Below are 18,487 nucleotides of genomic sequence, written 5' to 3' on the forward strand. Positions count from 1 at the left end.
CTCTACTCTCTCCCTTCATACTGTGTGGGTTAGAATCTCATGGAAGCAGGGAAGTGAAAAAACAGGAGGCAGAGGAGTTGGCTACTAAGTTATCATGTGCTTCAACCCAATGGCTGCTCAGCACATGCTAGACAGCAGTCTGGGTAAGCATGTGACAGTGTCTGACATCTGTCAGGGCCTGACAGGCACAAGAGGTGTAGATATTCCACAACATCACATGAGAGGTGTCACAGCTACTGGATTTTCCACAGGCTTGTAATGGTAGTGTTCAAGAATGTTTTGAATAGCAAATAGATACGTGAAACTTAGAGAGACACAGCTGGGTAGAAGACAAATGTTGAAGTGAGAGAGATTTCCAAGGAAACGTGTTTTTGACAAAAGCAGGAAAAAGCAATGCTCTCAGGACAAGAAGCTTTAAATTGTGACATTTTGAGTCATTCCTGATGAGGCAGTAGCTAGATGAGTCTGATGTGATTGCATGAGGGAAAAAATATCTGGAAGTCAGATACATTTGTTACCTAAAGAAGCAGACACCTGGGAGGAGACAGGACTGAGAATAGATGATCTCTCACTGTTCCTTCTGCTAAGCTGCCCATTTTCCCCCCAAAATGGAAAAGGATGGAATTTCCAGCACATGCTTGTTCAGCAGCTTCTCTTCTGCAAAAAAGTAATTTCTATTAAAATCTTCAGCCCTACATTCCTACTCTTCCTTTGCATGCAATTAACAGTGGAAGTGGAAAGGGAGCATAGATGCATATACAGAGAGACACCACTTTGGGCAATGTCATTCACCGACTCTAAAACCTGCTGCAAGAAAAAGGCTCTTAGAATCTCCTTTATCTGTGAAAATGTGGGTTCACAGGAATGGTTCTTCCTTTATTCTCATGGAAGTTCTTGGTACTTTCCAATTATATGCTTTAATGGAAATTTTGAAGCATTTGAAGCAGGAATCCAAATAAATTAGTCTTTTGGCAGAGAAAGGAAAGAAAAAAGAAGACAGGGAGAATTACTCGTAAACTTCTACCTAACTATTTGGATTTTCCTCAAGTCAGAGATATGCTGTGGCTGTGGAGATTTCTCACTGTGAATATAGCTCTGTCCAGTGATTTTTTTGTTGTTGAGCTACCTAAGAGCGCATGTCTTGAAACACTGCCATTTGGAGAGCAGAACATTTGCAGGCCACATTGTTGTTAAGTAATTAATATATTTATAGATTCTTTTGTGCTTAAATAGAAGAGTGATGATGATAGCACATGGAGAAAGAAAAAGGCCAATTTGCCACTGTATCTCCAGAGTCACAGGGAGAGGAGCCAGCTAATGGTTAGCTGGAGTGTTTCAGGAGTGAGTCCCAGAACTCACTTGGCTCTGCACTGTGTGGCTGCATGGACAACTTTAATTATTTTTCCAGTTCCTTACATTAGAGTTGCAGCCTGCAACAGCACTCACACATCTAGTCACAGTGACACACTGCATCAAAGTACACTCTGGTGTGGCAATATATACTGAAGTGCAGTACTCCATCAAAGGATGTGCAATTGATAACAAGCATCTGAGTATTATGCTAAAGCATAGTACTTTATAGTACTATATTATTTAAAGAGCAATTATATCACTTGCAGGCCTGAAATCAAGTAAATGGATGCAGGGATATTCCATTCCCAGCGGAAACTTCACACACATGCAGAATCCAAAAGGAGCTCATTTGAGGCTGCTATAGGCTTAGTGCAAGATAGATCTGTTTTCTCATGAGATTATAGAACGAAAGAAAATAGAGGGAAAAAAAAGAAAGAAAGACATATTTTAGGACTTCACATAACAAAGAAAAGTAAAATATATTACATCCTAAATTCTGATATTATTTGCAAGTCACTCTATTTGATGCTTAAGCATCTTTAAATTCTTTGCAAAGCAATGCCAGAAGAGTGCCTTGTATTATGACAACAGTCCAAATGGCACCAGATGAAATCTTTGCTGGTGTAACCCTACTGAGGTCAGTTAAATTACTTAGTCTAGCATATGGTACAGGAATGGAGATTTTGTACAGATGGTATTATTAGTAACATACCACTTATGCTGACTGAAGCATCAGTTTGAACATGAGTATGAACAACTTCTTTAAAAAATATATCCTTCCATGCTATGTTCTCTTCATTTTTATAAAGTAGAATCAAAAGCTTAAGGCTAACTATAACTATCATTCTGGTGTTTAGGAAAGTTACTGTTGCCCAAGTAATAGAGCTACAGGTAATTTGCAGCAGAGGTCACAGATATGATAGAATTAATAATATTACATAAAAGCATGATTATAAAAGGATAAGTCAATAAAAAGATGACTAACTATACACAAGAAACATTTAATGCATGAATCAGTGTTAATTAAAGGTATTTTTATGCACTTATTCTGTATAAAATACCAATATTTACACAGTATAAAATAACATCTTCATACTGGTATATTTAGGTATAGCAAGGGGTGATTAGCAAAAGATAACAGAATTCATTAAGATGAAAACATGAAAATGAAAAGTTTGTTTCAAAATAGAAAATCCAAATGAATAATCCAGGGCAAGGGAAATAGTAAAGAAGGTTACCTCATTAAAATCCAGCATTGAAGAATACACAGCTTGCTTTCAAATTCCCACCTATTGTGCTACTTTGATTGCATATGAGACAAAATGTTATTTGGTTTATGCATGTTCATTCCATGTATTCGTAATTTAATTATTTTTCATTATGACCATCAAAAGCACTCCTTAAGACAGAAGAAATATTTTCATCCATTTTGTAATTCCATTAGAAAACTAGTTGTCATAGAGTTACATAGGCAAGCACTTTAACACTGTACTTACTGTATTTCATATACTGAGTTTGAATGCAAACAACACTTTATACTATTAAGCTGGGATAAAATTAAAAGGCCATCATTGGAACATGAATCTCTTGCCACTATAGAAGACTTGAGCAGGCAAAACAGAAATACTGAAAAGGAAGCATTAATTTATAGTGGTGTATCAGGACGCAGGTTACTACTATGCTAACTGCAGCTTTGTTAGAGGAAAGGATCCTGATTCTTTTTAGCAACAGTATTAGACAAGCACTGGATCACAACCAAAAAGCCTATATAAAAAGTATTCCTATTTCTAAGCAAGACTGCATAAATTAACATAGAGAGCTTTGCAAGTAAAAATACATATCGTACCATCTTGTCATAGATTAAACACTCATGAAAAACTCAGAGCTCAGTACAGTAGAAAGAGGGACAGCAAGATGAGTTTGCTATCCATTACATTTTGTTTCATGACAATATGGAGAAATCTCAGTCAGAAATAGAACTGAGTAAATACAGAGACAATTCCACAGCTTCCCCGTGGAAAGTGTTATAATTTATATCTTGCAGGGGCAGATGGGAGAGAAAGGAGACAGCTGTTGCAGCCACAACAGCTGACTACACCAGATACACCACAATTGCAAAACAGATTTTAGTGAGCCCTCTCTCTTTTTTTAGTTTCTGCATTTACCAAGAAGCCGAAGACGACAGAGGTGACAGCCGGAAGCACAGCTGTGTTTGAAGCAGAGACAGAGAAAACCGGCATCAAGGTGAAATGGCAGCGAGCTGGCACAGAAATTACCAACAGTGAGAAATACGCTATCAAGGCAGAAGGAAACAAGCATTCACTGACAATCAATAACGTAGGAAAAGACGACGATGTGACATATGCTGTAATAGCTGGAACTTCCAAGGTCAAATTTGAACTGAAGGTCAAAGAACCAGGTATACTGTTTGCTAAACAATTCTATTTCATCATTACTTCTAGTCTCACATTCAAAACTTGTAAATGAGGCTGAAGGCATTAACTTAAAGAAAAATTTCTCTAGCAGCAATACATATGTTTTGCCATGTGATTTGAAGCTGCAGTAAGGTTTCCAAAATATACTCAATATTTAGCTAAGGAACGCATTTCCTGTGGCTCAGACACCCATTTCCAATGACAGAAGTCCACAGTTGAGATCACAGAGGAAATCTCAATGCACTTCTTTACAATTCGCCACCAAAAGCAAAGCAAAACAAGTCTAGCCTAATCTAAACTAAGATGCATGCATCTTAGGTCTGATATTTTTCTTAAGGATTACATTAAAATACAAAATTGTAGTAACTGACAAAGAATTTCAAGTTGCTTTAAGGCGCACATACGTTCCTACAGAGTTCTCAAACTCACTAACAAAAGCTCTTGTTTTTTGAGTGACTTGAGCACAATAAGTAACGTTCAAAGCAACAAAGGTTGCTTTGAAAGTAATGCCTCATGTGTTATGATGGCCCATGATGTCAGAGGCAGATGATGGCAGCAGCAGTTAAACCTTCCCACCAGTATTTCATTTTATTGCTGTGTGACAGATGGCATCAGAAGGGCAGTCCGAGAAAATGGCTTCTGCCATGAGATGTGTATAAAGGAAAGGTGTGTCATTAAATTCCTCTCTACAGAAAAAAACAGTACCCACTGGCATTCATCAACACTTGCTGAACATTTATAGAGACTCAACAGTAAGTGTTAGCACAGTGAGGCAGTGAGTGGTGTATTTCAGCAGTGGTCACCTCTGCTGGTGCAGATTTTTATGAGGATGGTGTGCAGGCTCTTGTTCACTGCTGGCAAAAAGTGCATAACTAACAGTGATGACTATGCTGAAAAATATATTTTTTTTTTGTAGCTTAGAGTTTGCCCTGTCAAACAAAGTCACTGTGTTCTTTGCGCCTGTTGTAGTTTCCATTGAAATAAACAGGAGGCATTACTGTTGGAGCAATGTAAGCAGTATTTATCACCTATCACTACTTTTTCTGTGTGCATTAAAGGAACAGTTGGATGAGAAATGGAAAAACTTCCCCAGGCTTTCATGGGTATATAAAGCCACTCAACTTTGAAATATTTCTAATCCCTTTCTTTTCCTCCAAAACTTTTAGCCTCCATTCAGCACTTCCAGTACTTTGTTTTCTGATATTTCTGATGCTTTCTGACAAAAAAAAAAAAAAAAAGAAAAAAAGAAAAAAGAAGCAGCAACTGTATCATGATGTTAGTGAGTTCTTTTGGTCAGCTGAAAAGACACAAACATTTAACAGAAGACAAGATATCCCGTTCCAACAACAGTACATGACAGATTATGAGGAAGGGCAAATCCTCATATGGATTAGGACAATTTAACAGTTGTCAGAGCATATAACAGCATATTCTTGCTGGCTTTCTCACTGACAAAATGAAAAGGTACACATTATACTAGTTGTGTGGTTCTCACTATCTTTTAAGTTAGTTCCAGATAGAACCCGCTACATGTAGAGAGCCTCAAATAGCAGAGTTACTGAATTTGGAGTTGGAATTGTGGTCTAAAAGATCTGTGCCTTTTATAAACATAAATTGGTAGCAGAGATATGAGTATGCCAAAATGAGACAACTTTCCTGTGTTTGTCATATGCCGATGCCTCAAAATAAGCCTTTTCTAAACAGATACACATCTAATTTATAAGATATATATCTCCACAGTTAGGATAACTTATTTCATTACAGTAAAAATTGAGTTAAAATTGGACTAGATCCAAAGGGGTACTCTCTAACAAAAGCTAAAAATCACACTTCTCTCTTAAGATACAGATTTACAGTGTAAAAGGCATACATTTTCTGAGAGTGGGCTTGACCCATCATGGTATGTTCTCATTTTGTCTTGGTTTTTTCAGATCTTAGTTAAGATTAAATTGTAAAGAACAACTGGATTAATCATTATTATTTTCACAAACAAAAATCATTTCAGCTTTTCATTATCAAAACTGCAGAAACTGTCTCGTCACCTGTCCAGACACAGCCATTATTCTCTGGCACAACATTGCCAGATTCCTCTGGTGGTAAAGGCACTGCAAATAGATGAGAAACTGCACACGGGACTTAAGTGAGGGATAAGCAAGGCCCTTTGGAAGTGTCTTTGCTACCCAGGAGGGAAAAAAATATTTCAGCAACTGGATAAGTTCAAGAAATTCTACTTCCCTTCCTCTGTCATAGTTGCTTCTTCTTCAAACATTTCTGTGCTCAAATATTCCTACCTTCTCTACTTCACCAAATGAACTTGCCTGAATTTGTCTGTAAGATCGTATTTTAACTCAGGGGACATAAATTCCCAGAGCAGCAAATGACAGAAGGAATCTCCCTGACACTATTGCAAATAGTGTCTAGATCTTCTCGCAAACTACTGGCTCCGCTGTGTTTAGGGCATTACATTCACACACAGAACGAAGTGAAATCTCATGAAAAAGCAAAGCCTTCATAAAGATTATAAATGCATCACTTTTCATTACTTTTTTCTATTTTTCCTGTAACTGAGGCTAAAACAGAACTAAGCATCAGCTGACAAGTTTCATTCATATCAAGAATGTAGAATTAAAAATTCAGATATTAGCTCTTTCCCACCTCAGCAAAGAGCCTTACCATCCAGCTGCCAGTAGGCACTTTCTCCTAACAACAAATCTTCTAAGTTCTAGAAAACATAGAAGATTTATTCAGAAAGAAAGCATTCTCTAATTTAGGTTTACATTCATTTGCAGAAAAGAGTGAGCCAGTTCCTCCTGCTGAAGCTTCTCCTGCCCCAGCTGCCTCAGAGTTGCCTGCTCCACCGGTAGAAAGCAACCAAAACCCAGAAGGTAATAAAGAACTACTGCTGTTATTTTAAGCGTGATACACAACAGAAGGGAAGAACTGGAACAGGAAATCCTTGCAGTAAGTGAGGTAGACACCAGGAGAGTGCTAGTATTAGATGACAGAGAATAATGAATCTCAGAATCAGAAGAAACATACTGAGACATTTTGAAATGACTTAAATTTATTGTATAGGTCATAACAGAAGCTGATGCAGGAAGTCCTAACTAGTAACTCTTGTGTTTGATGCAGTTCCACCTGCTGGGGCTCAACCAGAAGAGTCTGTAGACCCTATTGGGCTCTTTGTGACACGACCTCAGGATGGAGAAGTTACTGTTGGTGAGTACAAAATCTAAGTCAAGTTGCAAACTGCACCTTCTGCCTGATTGTTTATCTCTCTACTAAGGGATTACTGCAGTGACGTAAAAGATAGACTAAACAAAATAACATTGCTCATAATCTTATTTTATCCTACTTGCCTTACAAGGTGGAAACATCATGTTCACTGCCAAAGTTGCAGGTGAGAGTCTGCTAAAGAAACCGTCAGTGAAATGGTTCAAAGGAAAGTGGATGGACCTGGCAAGCAAAGTGGGGAAACATCTCCAGCTGCGTGACAGCTATGACAGAAACAACAAGGTGCAATTGATAGCATAAGATTCTTAGCCTTGTATATATTAATTTTTTATGTGGGGAAAATATAAAATTATCAGGAAATGTTTTAATATTGGAGTACCCAAAGCTCCACACAATGTTATATTTATGCTTGCACATCCATATTTTGACCATGCAGATAAGAGACAAGCACTACATTCAGACTCTTTTGTTTACTTTATCTATGGTGAGAAAATACACAGAGGACTGGGGAAGTATTCTTAAGCAGAATATTTTACCTTCCTCTCAAATAATAAATTCTGATTATATTTAAGAGAAAACAATAAATCAGACATATTTACATATGATCTGTCATATTTCTACACAGATTAAGCATTCTGCTATTTATGTTGGAATTTAATTTTCTCTAGACTAATTTAAGTAGCTAAGCAATTTCTTCCACAAAAATGTCCGGGAGACACAAGAGAAACATAGGAGAGTCAGAGCCATGGCGTCTCATCACATATGCTATATGAAGCACTACCACCCTCTTCTGGATGCAACAGAACACAGTTGCACACGAATAAAAGAGCCACCGATTTTGCTGAATTTTTAAATGTACTGCACGTTTTGGATAGAGGCTGTATTTGTTTAATGAAAGCTCTACTGCTGTTTCCAATGTACAAGAAGTTACAATACGTAATGACTGCGCACACCGGCGCGTCAGTATGGTTTGCTAATATAACATTATATTCCCTCACAGACCCGTACCAATCATACTCTTATTTTTCTGCTCTCACTGAATTGGGAATATGTAATTTTTATGACAGTAATGTGTTACACAATCAGGATGTTCTTAATCCTAAGAGGAAATGAAAATATTTAATCACTTGTCTATTTGCTTTTATGCCTTAAAATGCTGTATTCTTTCTCTCTCTCCTTCAGCATTTCATTTTCTAACTTAGAAACTGGTCTCTGTTCTAGGTGTACATATTTGAAATGGAAGTCATAGAAGCGAATATGACTTTTGCAGGAGGGTACAGATGTGAGGTGTCTACCAAGGACAAGTTTGATAGTTCTAATTTCAACCTGACAGTGAATGGTAAGATGAACTCCTGCCACCTCCTTTCTTACTTCCACTTTTTTTTCTTCCTGTATGTCCATCAACAATTCCTTCAGGCACACAGCAGTTACTAGAGAAGCATCTGAAGTATAGATCTGAAGAGCTTACACTTACAAAGGCCTGTAGATGATAATTAGGATGGGTTGGCAGAGATATACAGCATTAGAAGGAACACTTGGATGTCACTCTAGTCAAAACTGGAATGCTCTTAAAGACAGTACACAGCAAGGTACAAAGCAGCCCAACTGCTTTATGGCTTTTTCCGGATTTCAGGAGATTAGAACAGAGTAAGCAGGTTAATTCTATGCAGTATCCTACATGGAGTTTCTGTACATTGTTACCTATTGCCAGGAATTTACCTTTGCTGTCAGGGAGTGAATAATAACAGACAGTTGTTTTCTAATAGTTTTCTCACTGGAGTTTCAAAATACTCTGTGAAGCTAGCATTGAAATTAAAATTTACCGGCAGAGGAATTAACAAACAAGAAGGAAGAGAATGTTATGTTGCAGACAATTATGGAGCATGAGACAGAATTAAGCTACACATTAAACACCACATATTGAAAGCAAACAGTCACAGTTATGTGCTTAAAGCTACTGCTCCAATCCTCCAGTATGTAACTGATCACAATTTACAATGTAAGAATTTCTGAATAAAATAACTGAAAAGCTTTTTAAATACCACTGTATTTTTTCATTATTTTGACTTGTCTGTCATCCCACGCTCATTTGTCACTCTTTGTCATATCAGAGGCACCAGCAAGTGGAGAAATGGATATTCGTGCTGCCTTCCGACGCACGTGAGTATGTATGGTAGAAACTTACATAGACTGGTTTATATTTCCATGCAGAATTCATCACTGTCCTAGACAAAGATTAATTAAAAGCAAAGCTGTTGTATCAACAAGCACAAAGATGGGGATGTCTATTAAAATATTTCTACTATTAAAATACCATCTAGGAATCATCTAAATAATTCAGACTTTGTACTAGCATGGTTACATCATGCTTTTCTTAATTATGCAGTTGATAATGTCTAACATTTTATGAATTCTAGCATTAACAACATCTGTTTTTTCATTGTTAAATATTTCTTCTCTCTTTGTACAAGTTGGTTTCCACTTTAGTTTTTCATGTATTTTTGCTAAGTTATTAGACCAAGAACATTCCAACAGACATCAAGTTCTCTAACATAGGGGAAAATTTAATCATGGCAATTGCTTGAAGCTTTCAATACAAGTGCTATTTTTGTATGAGATTTTACATGGGATCTTACATCCTATCACAAAGAAGTAAAAAGGCTTGCAGAACTTTTCTGCAGTCAAGTACAGCTATGAGTAGCTGCCAGCCTTGCAGTGATGCCTCAGAGAGCATTCACTGCACAGCTGCATTGTGCTAATTTCACTGCAGTGGAATTAGGCTTTCAAGAGTTTCTCTTCTTGCAAGCAGGATTAAAAGAATTATTTCAGAATCATTTGAGAGTGAGTACAGGAGCAGCTTCAGACTGCTCAGATTTTTAGCTCCCTCTTTAAGAAGGAATCCAAATATAAAACAGAACTATTTAAATCTGAAGCTCTGTGTTTGATACCCTCACTCAGGAGCCTGGCAGGAGGGGGCAGACGGATGACTTCAGCCTTTCTCAGGTAGTCTCTGACTGTGTCAGCAGACAAATTAAAGCCTAACAATGAACTGTCTCTCTCTGATCAGGAAAAGGATTGAAAAAAAACCCCAACAAACAACAACACAGAACTGGATTCACTTTTGATTATAAACAATTTCACAATAAACAATGGCTTGTAGTATTTAGTGCTACAGGAGACTAGAATGTATAACAGTAAGTAGTAGTATAAGTGTAAGATACTGAAAACTGTAGTTTGATAGTTCAGTGAGAGGCAGATTCATCACAAAAAACAGCACGTGTTTGGCAAGTAGTATCTTCACGCAAACTTCAAATGATATGCATGCCTGCCCTACTGTTCTACATCTTTTTCTCTTGACTGATCATATCCTAACCAAATTTTCTCAAATAAATGTATCAACTCATATGTGTATAAAAATCTATTGTTTCCTGCCACACTCTCCGTCCTAATTTATCATTAAATTTCCCTCCTAACTCTTTTGGTCCTGATGTCTTCTACAGTAAATTTAAAAGTTTGAGATGAGATTTAACTCAATGCATGCTAAAGCAATTATTAAAGCTGTACCTTCCAAAAGAACTAAACATCGAGGGGCTTTCCTGAAAATCTGATTGTAATTACCATCTTGGAAGTAATAACATGACTAATTCCCCTCACACCTCTAGATTCTGCTTTCCTGAATATTTACTCAGAAGCAGCCCTTTCAAATCTGATGTTATAATAGAAATTTCTGTATATATTTTATGCCTGCAACCATTGAAAATGTGCTTAAAGCAGGAAACACAGTGGCCAGAAATATACTTCCTTGCTTGAATGTTATAACAAGAAAATTATCCTTTCTACTACTGTACTATCTTGAAAGTAATCACAGAAGTAAAAATGATACTTTCTTAATAGGAAGTTCTCACAGCTTATTTAAAACAGCAGTGATTCAAAATAAATATGCTTTTGAATTGTTATTTTTTGTCACCAACCTTGCATTGTCGAGCAGCACTGAAAAACTTGGCACTTCCTTCCCTTCTATCTTTATCACCAGTAGAATGTCCATGCTTTATCCGCTGAGGCCATTTTCCTACATATTTTTATATTTGTTCATGCCATATCAAGTTCCCCTTACGTTCTGCTGCAGGTCTACAGACAGATTGGTATTTTCTGATGTAACTAGCACTGTTTCATCAGAGAGACTGTTATTTCGACTACCACTAGTTCAGCTGAAAGAGTAATTTCTGTATATGCATTAATTAAAGATCAGGTGCTGCTATGGGAGGAATCAGAACGCTGTGAGATGGCATTGCCAAATTCTTGTTCTCATAAATCAGTTCATCACAACATTATTTGTCATAATACTTCTTGAGCAATTTAAAACCTGAGATGAAGTTCAAGTCAGATGACAGAATTCTTACTTTTGCTCTCCCGAGCACCAACAATGTGATACTTTTTTCTTTTTAATGAACTCTGGAATCACAAGGAGACTTAATAGAAAAAAAGCTGGCATAATAGCAAAAATAATTGTCATTTTCAGCTTTAGAAAGACTGGTTTTGTGCAGGTCCATACTATAAACAGTACCCATATTCCTGAAACTACAGCTTTCTAAAAGCACCAGTGAGTCTAAAGGAAAACTTCTGTAACATCAGTAGGAGAGCAAACACATTCCAGATCTATAGGACCACCTAAATAATACCCTGTACATTTCTCCTTATAATCAGTAAATTTCTTAAACCCGTATGAAGGTCAGTACAGACTAAACATCTAATTAAGTCCTCTGCCATGTCAGAGCAAATTCAAAACTTTTTCCAAATCTTTCTACTGTTCTCCTACACAGAACATATCTTCTACATCACAATATAGTTTTACAAACTGTTTCCATTTCCTTCGGAAACTAATTAAGTTTTTCTGTTACTACACAGTACTGAGGGATCTGAAGAATCTGGAGAGTTGAATTTTAGTGCCCTACTCAAAAAGAGGTGAGTAAAAATTCATTAATTTTAGAGATGTAAAACTATCAGCTTCTCTGGAATAACTCTGAGAACGCCAGAAGTAGAGTAAGCGGAAGTTTCCTAAGTTTAGAATCCTTGTGGCTTTTCTAAAAAGCAGCTCTGGCTAGAAAAAAAGATGACAGGTAATGCAGTTTCCCCAAATATTGAAGATTTGCTGCATTCTTGCTGGGTTTACAGTAGAGAAAAAAAAACCAGAAAGGATTCCCTCCTACCCCCCCAAGGAAAGCCTGGAACTAGGGTAATTATTTGTTTCCACCACCATTTTTTCACTTCAAAAATTAAAATTACAATACATATCTATAAGACTGCCATACTGAGAACTTTCTGTTCTAAGTTTTTACAATACATGGCAGGAAAGAGCCAGAAAGAGAAGCATTTTTATTAGATATTTAATGTTACTATTATTATTATACTGTACAGCTATAGATTAGATACACTATACCTATTTACTATATAGAGAAATTCCATGTTGCATACATATTATACAACATACTTTACTATTTTGATTTCAAGTCCAATTTCTTATTTTTACTTTCACTTTCTTTTGTGAACTTTCTTCTTCCCATTGTCACCCTTCTTTGGCACAACTGTCTTCACAAACTCTCTATTTATGTTTTTCTTTTTACCACCATTGTAATCTGGATGTTTTGGATTCCATTGTTGGCATCAGAGAGTAAGATTTCTACTTCTTTTGATTATAAATGCATGGCTCACACTGAATATAGGAAACATTTGGTTTGAAACAATGCATGCATTATTATCTTACACGTAGAATGTGACAAAAATTAGATGGTATGAAAGAAAATCACCTGCTGCCAATTTTTTGAGATAGAAATATTTTTAATCAGTTAGTAGAAATTAATGTATTTTCCTGTCCTTTGTTTTTCACCATCACTTCCTTTTATAAGCATATGTAAATAGTGCTTTAACACACAAATTTTCTCAATAAGCTGTTGCTTTAAATTCCCATTATTATAGCAACTAAAAATGGGAAGCTTCTTGTTGATCCCACATCATCTGCCTGATCTACGTGCTAGTGCCAATCAAATTGCTCTCAAGCTTTACTGCATTCATCATTCATCATTAAATATGTACAGTGAACATACTACTAAAGTCACTTATCCATAAATGTACAGACTTCTTCATTACAAAATAATAATTCTTATTTCAGGCAAAGTTTCCATTGCTCATTATCATCCATTACTGCGGGCATGCTTCCTTCTGATTATTGTCCATGGTCGCTCTCTCTTTCTGTCTCCTGAAGTTACTATAGCTATTTGTCACAAGACTCATGTTTTGCAAATATACATAGCCGGGATAACTTCTCACAATCTGTGACTTAGTGAACTTGTGAACCTGTGGTCAGTTTCTCGTCAGGTGCTCGTATCACTGCTTATGAAATGCACTCTAACTTCACAGAAGTAAAGACTCAAACCATACAGACATCTGAAGTCAGACATCTGACTTTGGAAAGCAATAAAGCCTCAATAGCATTGCAGCTAGCTTATCTAAAGCAAGCCCCACATTATGTGTGACCTCTCTAAAATATATCCAACTAGAAGTGCATTCTGGTTTTGCAGTTAACACTACGACCAGAACCCTCAAAGGGGTCATCTGGAAGAAGAAAGTACAACAATCAAACTTCCTATAACTGATATTGATATCAAACTTTCTTGTTTCATCATGAACCCCAGAGATGTTTGAGACAAAAAGTGAATTACTTTTTTTTTTTGTAATTTTAAAGTAAGGAAAATACACTTTCTGAATAATTGCAGTAACCAAAACTGAGAGCTCTAACACAGTAGTTGTACATGCATCCTATTTATATATAAAAGGGAAGAGAACCAGTGACCTCTTTTTTGAAGTTTTGAATAAATGGAGACCAACGTAAAAAAATTATGCGTTCCTAATTTCTGTTGAGTAAACATAGAACTCTAAAAAGTAGCAAATATCACCAGTATTTCCAGCAATGTTCAATTTGATTATTTAACTATTCAATATTTGTTAGACAAAAATAATTTCACTGCATTCTATCTGTGTTTTTGACCCTTTGTGAGTTACAAAATTTCCTGTTTTGGTAATTTAAGCACACTGATAAATTCACTGTTCCTAGTTGTTCTTCACAGTTGCTTTAGAAGTAATTTGTGAGTCCTTCAGACTTTGCACACTACAGGCTGAAGACTGCTCCTATGTTAAATGAGAACTGAAAGGTGTACAAACTTACCATAAAATGAAAGTGTTTTTCATTAGAATAGGACAGATAAAAAGGACCTCATGCTAAGGAACTTTAAAGAGCTATGCAGATTCAAAAAGAACTGAAGATTGTTCTAGCACTTCTGCTTTGTTCCTCCCTTTTTACAAGTGCCCTCAATCCAGAGGTAATGAACATTCTCTCTATAATAGGAAGAGCTTCTTTTAATATTATATCTCTTATCACTGTAATTTAATTAACTGGTGTTGACATACAGATGTCATGGGCCAAGGAGAGGTCACTGGGAAGAGGAAGGGAACAGCTGTCATAGAGCTATTAAATGGGAAAGTGAGCAGAGACCTTGAAGGAGGTGACAGCTGACAGGGTCCATTCAGTTGACAGTAATGGGATAGGAAGGAACCATCTCTGGGATGTACAAAACTATTTTTAACCCTTCCACATATGTTTAAAACATATCAGCTGCATATTCCATTTACAGCAGATCCACTAAGCTCCATCTTAACGGTCCCAAGTGCATAGTTAATGTATGAGGTGATCATCCTTGTTAAGGATCCCCAATATCAAGGAGAGTAACTTAAGGGTGGGAGAAACTGAGAGTCCAAGCTCTCGGTTACTTTTCATACACCATTTAGTTCTTACTGACAGCCAAGAGTACAGCCTACGTCCTTCTGGAATAAAAAAGTATGTTTTAAAAAACAAAATGGTGAGAAGGCATACTGGGATGGTGAAGCCCTTGCCTATAGGCAGAGAACGGATTTCATTTTTTTCTTTTTGAGAATCCAGTTCAACACTACACAAATGATAATGTTTAACTTTTAGTACTTTTTGTATTTTGTACAAACGTACAAGTTATAAGCTTTCTCCTCTAATTACTGTAAATACTGCTATTTCCTATTTCTTTTATTTCCACTCGCATGCAACTAAGCAGTACTGCCAAACCTACAAATGGGATGACACTGAGTAATGGAAAAGTTAAAGCAAAAATTAAGGAGGTCTTTTCAATAGCGAGATATATTAGGCCAGGCATGTCCAACCTGCAGTTCCTGCCCACTGCCTCCAGCAGCTCTTCCCCACAGAGTGGCCCCAGGGCACACATCCATTGCTCAGCAACAACCAAATCCTCCTGTGTGCTATTAACACTGTGTTGACTGAAACCAGGGCACGGGGAGGGGATTGCTGTGCAGCGCTGACTCAAGTGATGGCAAACAATTGTATGCATTTTGATATACTGGCTTAAAAAAGTGCTCTGAACAGCATTGAATATCCAAGCCCTGCTTTCAGTTTTGATAAAGGAGTTTGAGAAGAGGTTCCAAGATCATAAAAAAAAAAAAAAAAAAAAATCAGCATCAGCAAATTTTCAAATGGAATGTATAGAGTTGCAATCAGATATTCAACACAAAAATGTGATGCCTTTTTTACCAAACTTTCATAAGCACTCTCTTAGAAAAATATCCTTTGCTTCACAGCCACACCTTATTCACGCGATTGCTTTTTGTCAGTGTGCACATTTGTCAAGTCAGTGTGAACAACTGTCAAGGATGAAGTACAGGAAGATTAAGTTTCATCAAAAATCTCTCATGAACACCTTGAGAGCACACTAAGAATTGCAACTGAACAAGACTGTCACATTAGTTTCACAAAAATAAGGTCAAATATCCCACTAGCTTTTTGGTTTTGTTCCTCTCCTTTTTTTTTCTTAATATTTACAAAAAATATCAAAAATTAGAACTTCAGTTCGAACTTCAGATACACTATCAGTCCAGTGAGTGCTAGTGAAGACTTAATGTTCAGTGAGATAAACCACTCCACAGATAAAGACTTTGCATGCCATACTTCAGCTTGCATTCACTGAGCTGAAATCCTCTTCTGTTGTCTCCCTTCTCCTGTTCAAGAACGACAATGATGGTGGAAACGTTAAGCACTGACTGCAGTACTTTAATGACCATAACATTCTTGATACAAACAAGACCATTTTGGTCAGTCACAACACTGTTAAAACATTTGGTTACACCTATGGCCTAGACTGACGACAGTCGTGCTTTGTTATGTAGTCAAATTCCTCATAAATTCTTTTCCTGAAAGAAATAATTCTCCATTGGATAACAAAGATAATCCTTCCATAATCCTCCACTTTTCTCAACATTGCCTGCTGCATAAGTGGTCTGCATGCTGGGGTTTACCACTATACATGACTTTACTAAATGAGTGTGCTTTACTGCAGTGGAATCTGCTTGGTCCTGGCAACATCAGAAACAATCACCACAAGAAGTTTAGGAAAAGTAAAGAAAACGTTACTGCTTCTCTCCATTCTGTTTATCAAACAGTATCAGGCAACAGAGCCAAGAAGACAGAGCAAATTAGAGCTACTTACTTCCCTATAAGGTCATTTGCCATCATTAGGAACAAGCAGAAGGGTTTACACTCACAGCTTAAAATATGGAGTGGAACTGTACAAACTGAGTGAGATAATTTCACATCACTAGGGAACAGCACTTTTCTTAAGGCTATTTCAGAGCTTTTGCACAAGCACCTTCATCTCCCTGCTGCTGAAGTACAGGCTTATTCTGCTAAAGGTGAAGATGACATTCATGACTCTCTTGTATTAATGCATTATGCCCTCTTTCTTGCTATTGGGACGCTGCACGCTTTTCCGAACGCTTCTGTTCATCGTTCCTGAGTTCAGCAGTTTCCTGCGCACTGCAAGTCGGTAAGACAACATGGGTTACACCAATTTCTTTTTCTATTTCTGAATTTTTTAATTAAAAAAAAATGATGGCAGGGAAAAAACAAAAACAAAACCTTCCCCAGCACCAGAGAACCTATTTTTCCACTTGGTTTTGCTAAATCAAACACTGATTCTCCTGTAATCACCAGTTCTTTGGTTAAATCATAAAATAAGTATACTGTTGTAAGTATTGTCTCATTTGCCAGTACTCAACATTGCCTTTGCAAAAAATAATAGATATTTTAATAATCCCACTGAATTAGCAAATAGGAAAAATGTCCTGAGAAAATTGCTTGTTTCCTATTAAAACAAACCAACTGCCTTCTTTCTAAGGCATTCTCAGGATATCGGCTTGCACAGCCAAGTTTTGTGTACAGTCATCACAGAGCAGTAAGTCTTCTGTGTTTCAATCCCTCACTGTTAAGGGAAACTAAAATTTATCTGCCTTGGCTATTACACAGTAAATCCTTCAGGATAGCATTTGAATTTTAATCACCACAAATAAATATATTTAAGTAAAACTAACCTGCCATACAATTTTTTTATTTTTGATGATAATATAGTAAATATAGACTATTTATTAAGAAACAGCTTCATCTTTTTTTGCAGAGGTGATGGAAAAAGTGATTCACAACCTGATGTTGATGTCTGGGAAATCCTGAGGAAAGCTCCTCCTTCTGAGTATGAGAAAATTGCTTTTCAGTATGGTATCACAGATTTGCGTGGGATGCTGAAACGCCTCAAACGCATTAGGAAAGAAGAGAAAAAAAGTACAGGTTGGCAAACTGTATTTCTTCCAAATCTATGTGTCAGTATATTCCTGTCTGGGAGCTCTTCAGATATCATCTGGACAGCAGCCAGACAGAAGACCATGAGAAATATGAGTGTGGCACAGTTTCTTGTTCCAATTGTTTCATGGTCTTTATATGTAAAATAGTGATAACCAAAGATCAGAGCTGTGCCCAATGCTCTGGTCTACTCTGCTCTGAAACCCTGGGTGTTTTGAACCTTCTCATTCTACAGGTTTCTTCTGCTCTGACCCTTATCTTGAATACAAAACAAAAACAACCCAAAAAGCAGTCAGTACATCAGACATCAGTGATACATTTAAACAACTTAATTTCCATGGGGAAGGTTTCTTAAAAACATTTGAAGCACAATACATTTGGGATTGAGACTTTTCTAGTCTTGTCAAGTATTAACTAAGTAATTTTAAATCATTTGTTTTAAAAGTCTGAAGCAGATAAATTCCCTTTCATTAGTACTGAGAAGATTATTATCATCCTTCTATAGGCTCACTTAGCTATAACTTCCCTAAGGATATGCTGAAGTACATATTTACAACTGATTTGAAACATGCTACTTGGCTCATTTTACCTTGATAATACATGCTTTCATCCTATAGACAGTACAAGAACAGAGAAAAGGAAACTGTGAAAATGAAAACGTGGATGCAGAAAGTGGAGAAGGTGGAGAAGGTTTAGGATGACAGTAAACAAAAGATTGTTTTCCTGACAGAGATGCAACAATAGT

The 18,487-nt window shown here is 36.8% G+C and overlaps 1 protein-coding gene across 1 annotated transcript in view; it reads left to right on the forward strand.

Annotated features, from left to right (window-relative positions):
• The window catches only part of MYBPC3 (myosin binding protein C3), a gene marked incomplete at both ends in the record, with an annotated part of 55,194 nt that overhangs the window by 4,999 nt on the left and 31,708 nt on the right, over positions 1-18,487 (forward strand). Inside the window, 9 exons of the mRNA XM_079537433.1 lie at positions 3,506-3,772; positions 6,578-6,673; positions 6,921-7,007; positions 7,156-7,304; positions 8,244-8,361; positions 9,134-9,182; positions 9,981-10,025; positions 11,928-11,984; positions 17,540-17,730. Of these exons, the coding sequence (XP_079393559.1) occupies positions 3,506-3,772; positions 6,578-6,673; positions 6,921-7,007; positions 7,156-7,304; positions 8,244-8,361; positions 9,134-9,182; positions 9,981-10,025; positions 11,928-11,984; positions 17,540-17,730 (1,059 nt within the window). The remainder of the gene's footprint in view (positions 1-3,505; positions 3,773-6,577; positions 6,674-6,920; positions 7,008-7,155; positions 7,305-8,243; positions 8,362-9,133; positions 9,183-9,980; positions 10,026-11,927; positions 11,985-17,539; positions 17,731-18,487) is intronic.

The sequence above is a fragment of the Tetrao urogallus genome (genome assembly GCF_951394365.1).
Source record: "Tetrao urogallus genome assembly, chromosome: 6".
NCBI classification, from domain to species: domain Eukaryota; kingdom Metazoa; phylum Chordata; class Aves; order Galliformes; family Phasianidae; genus Tetrao; species Tetrao urogallus.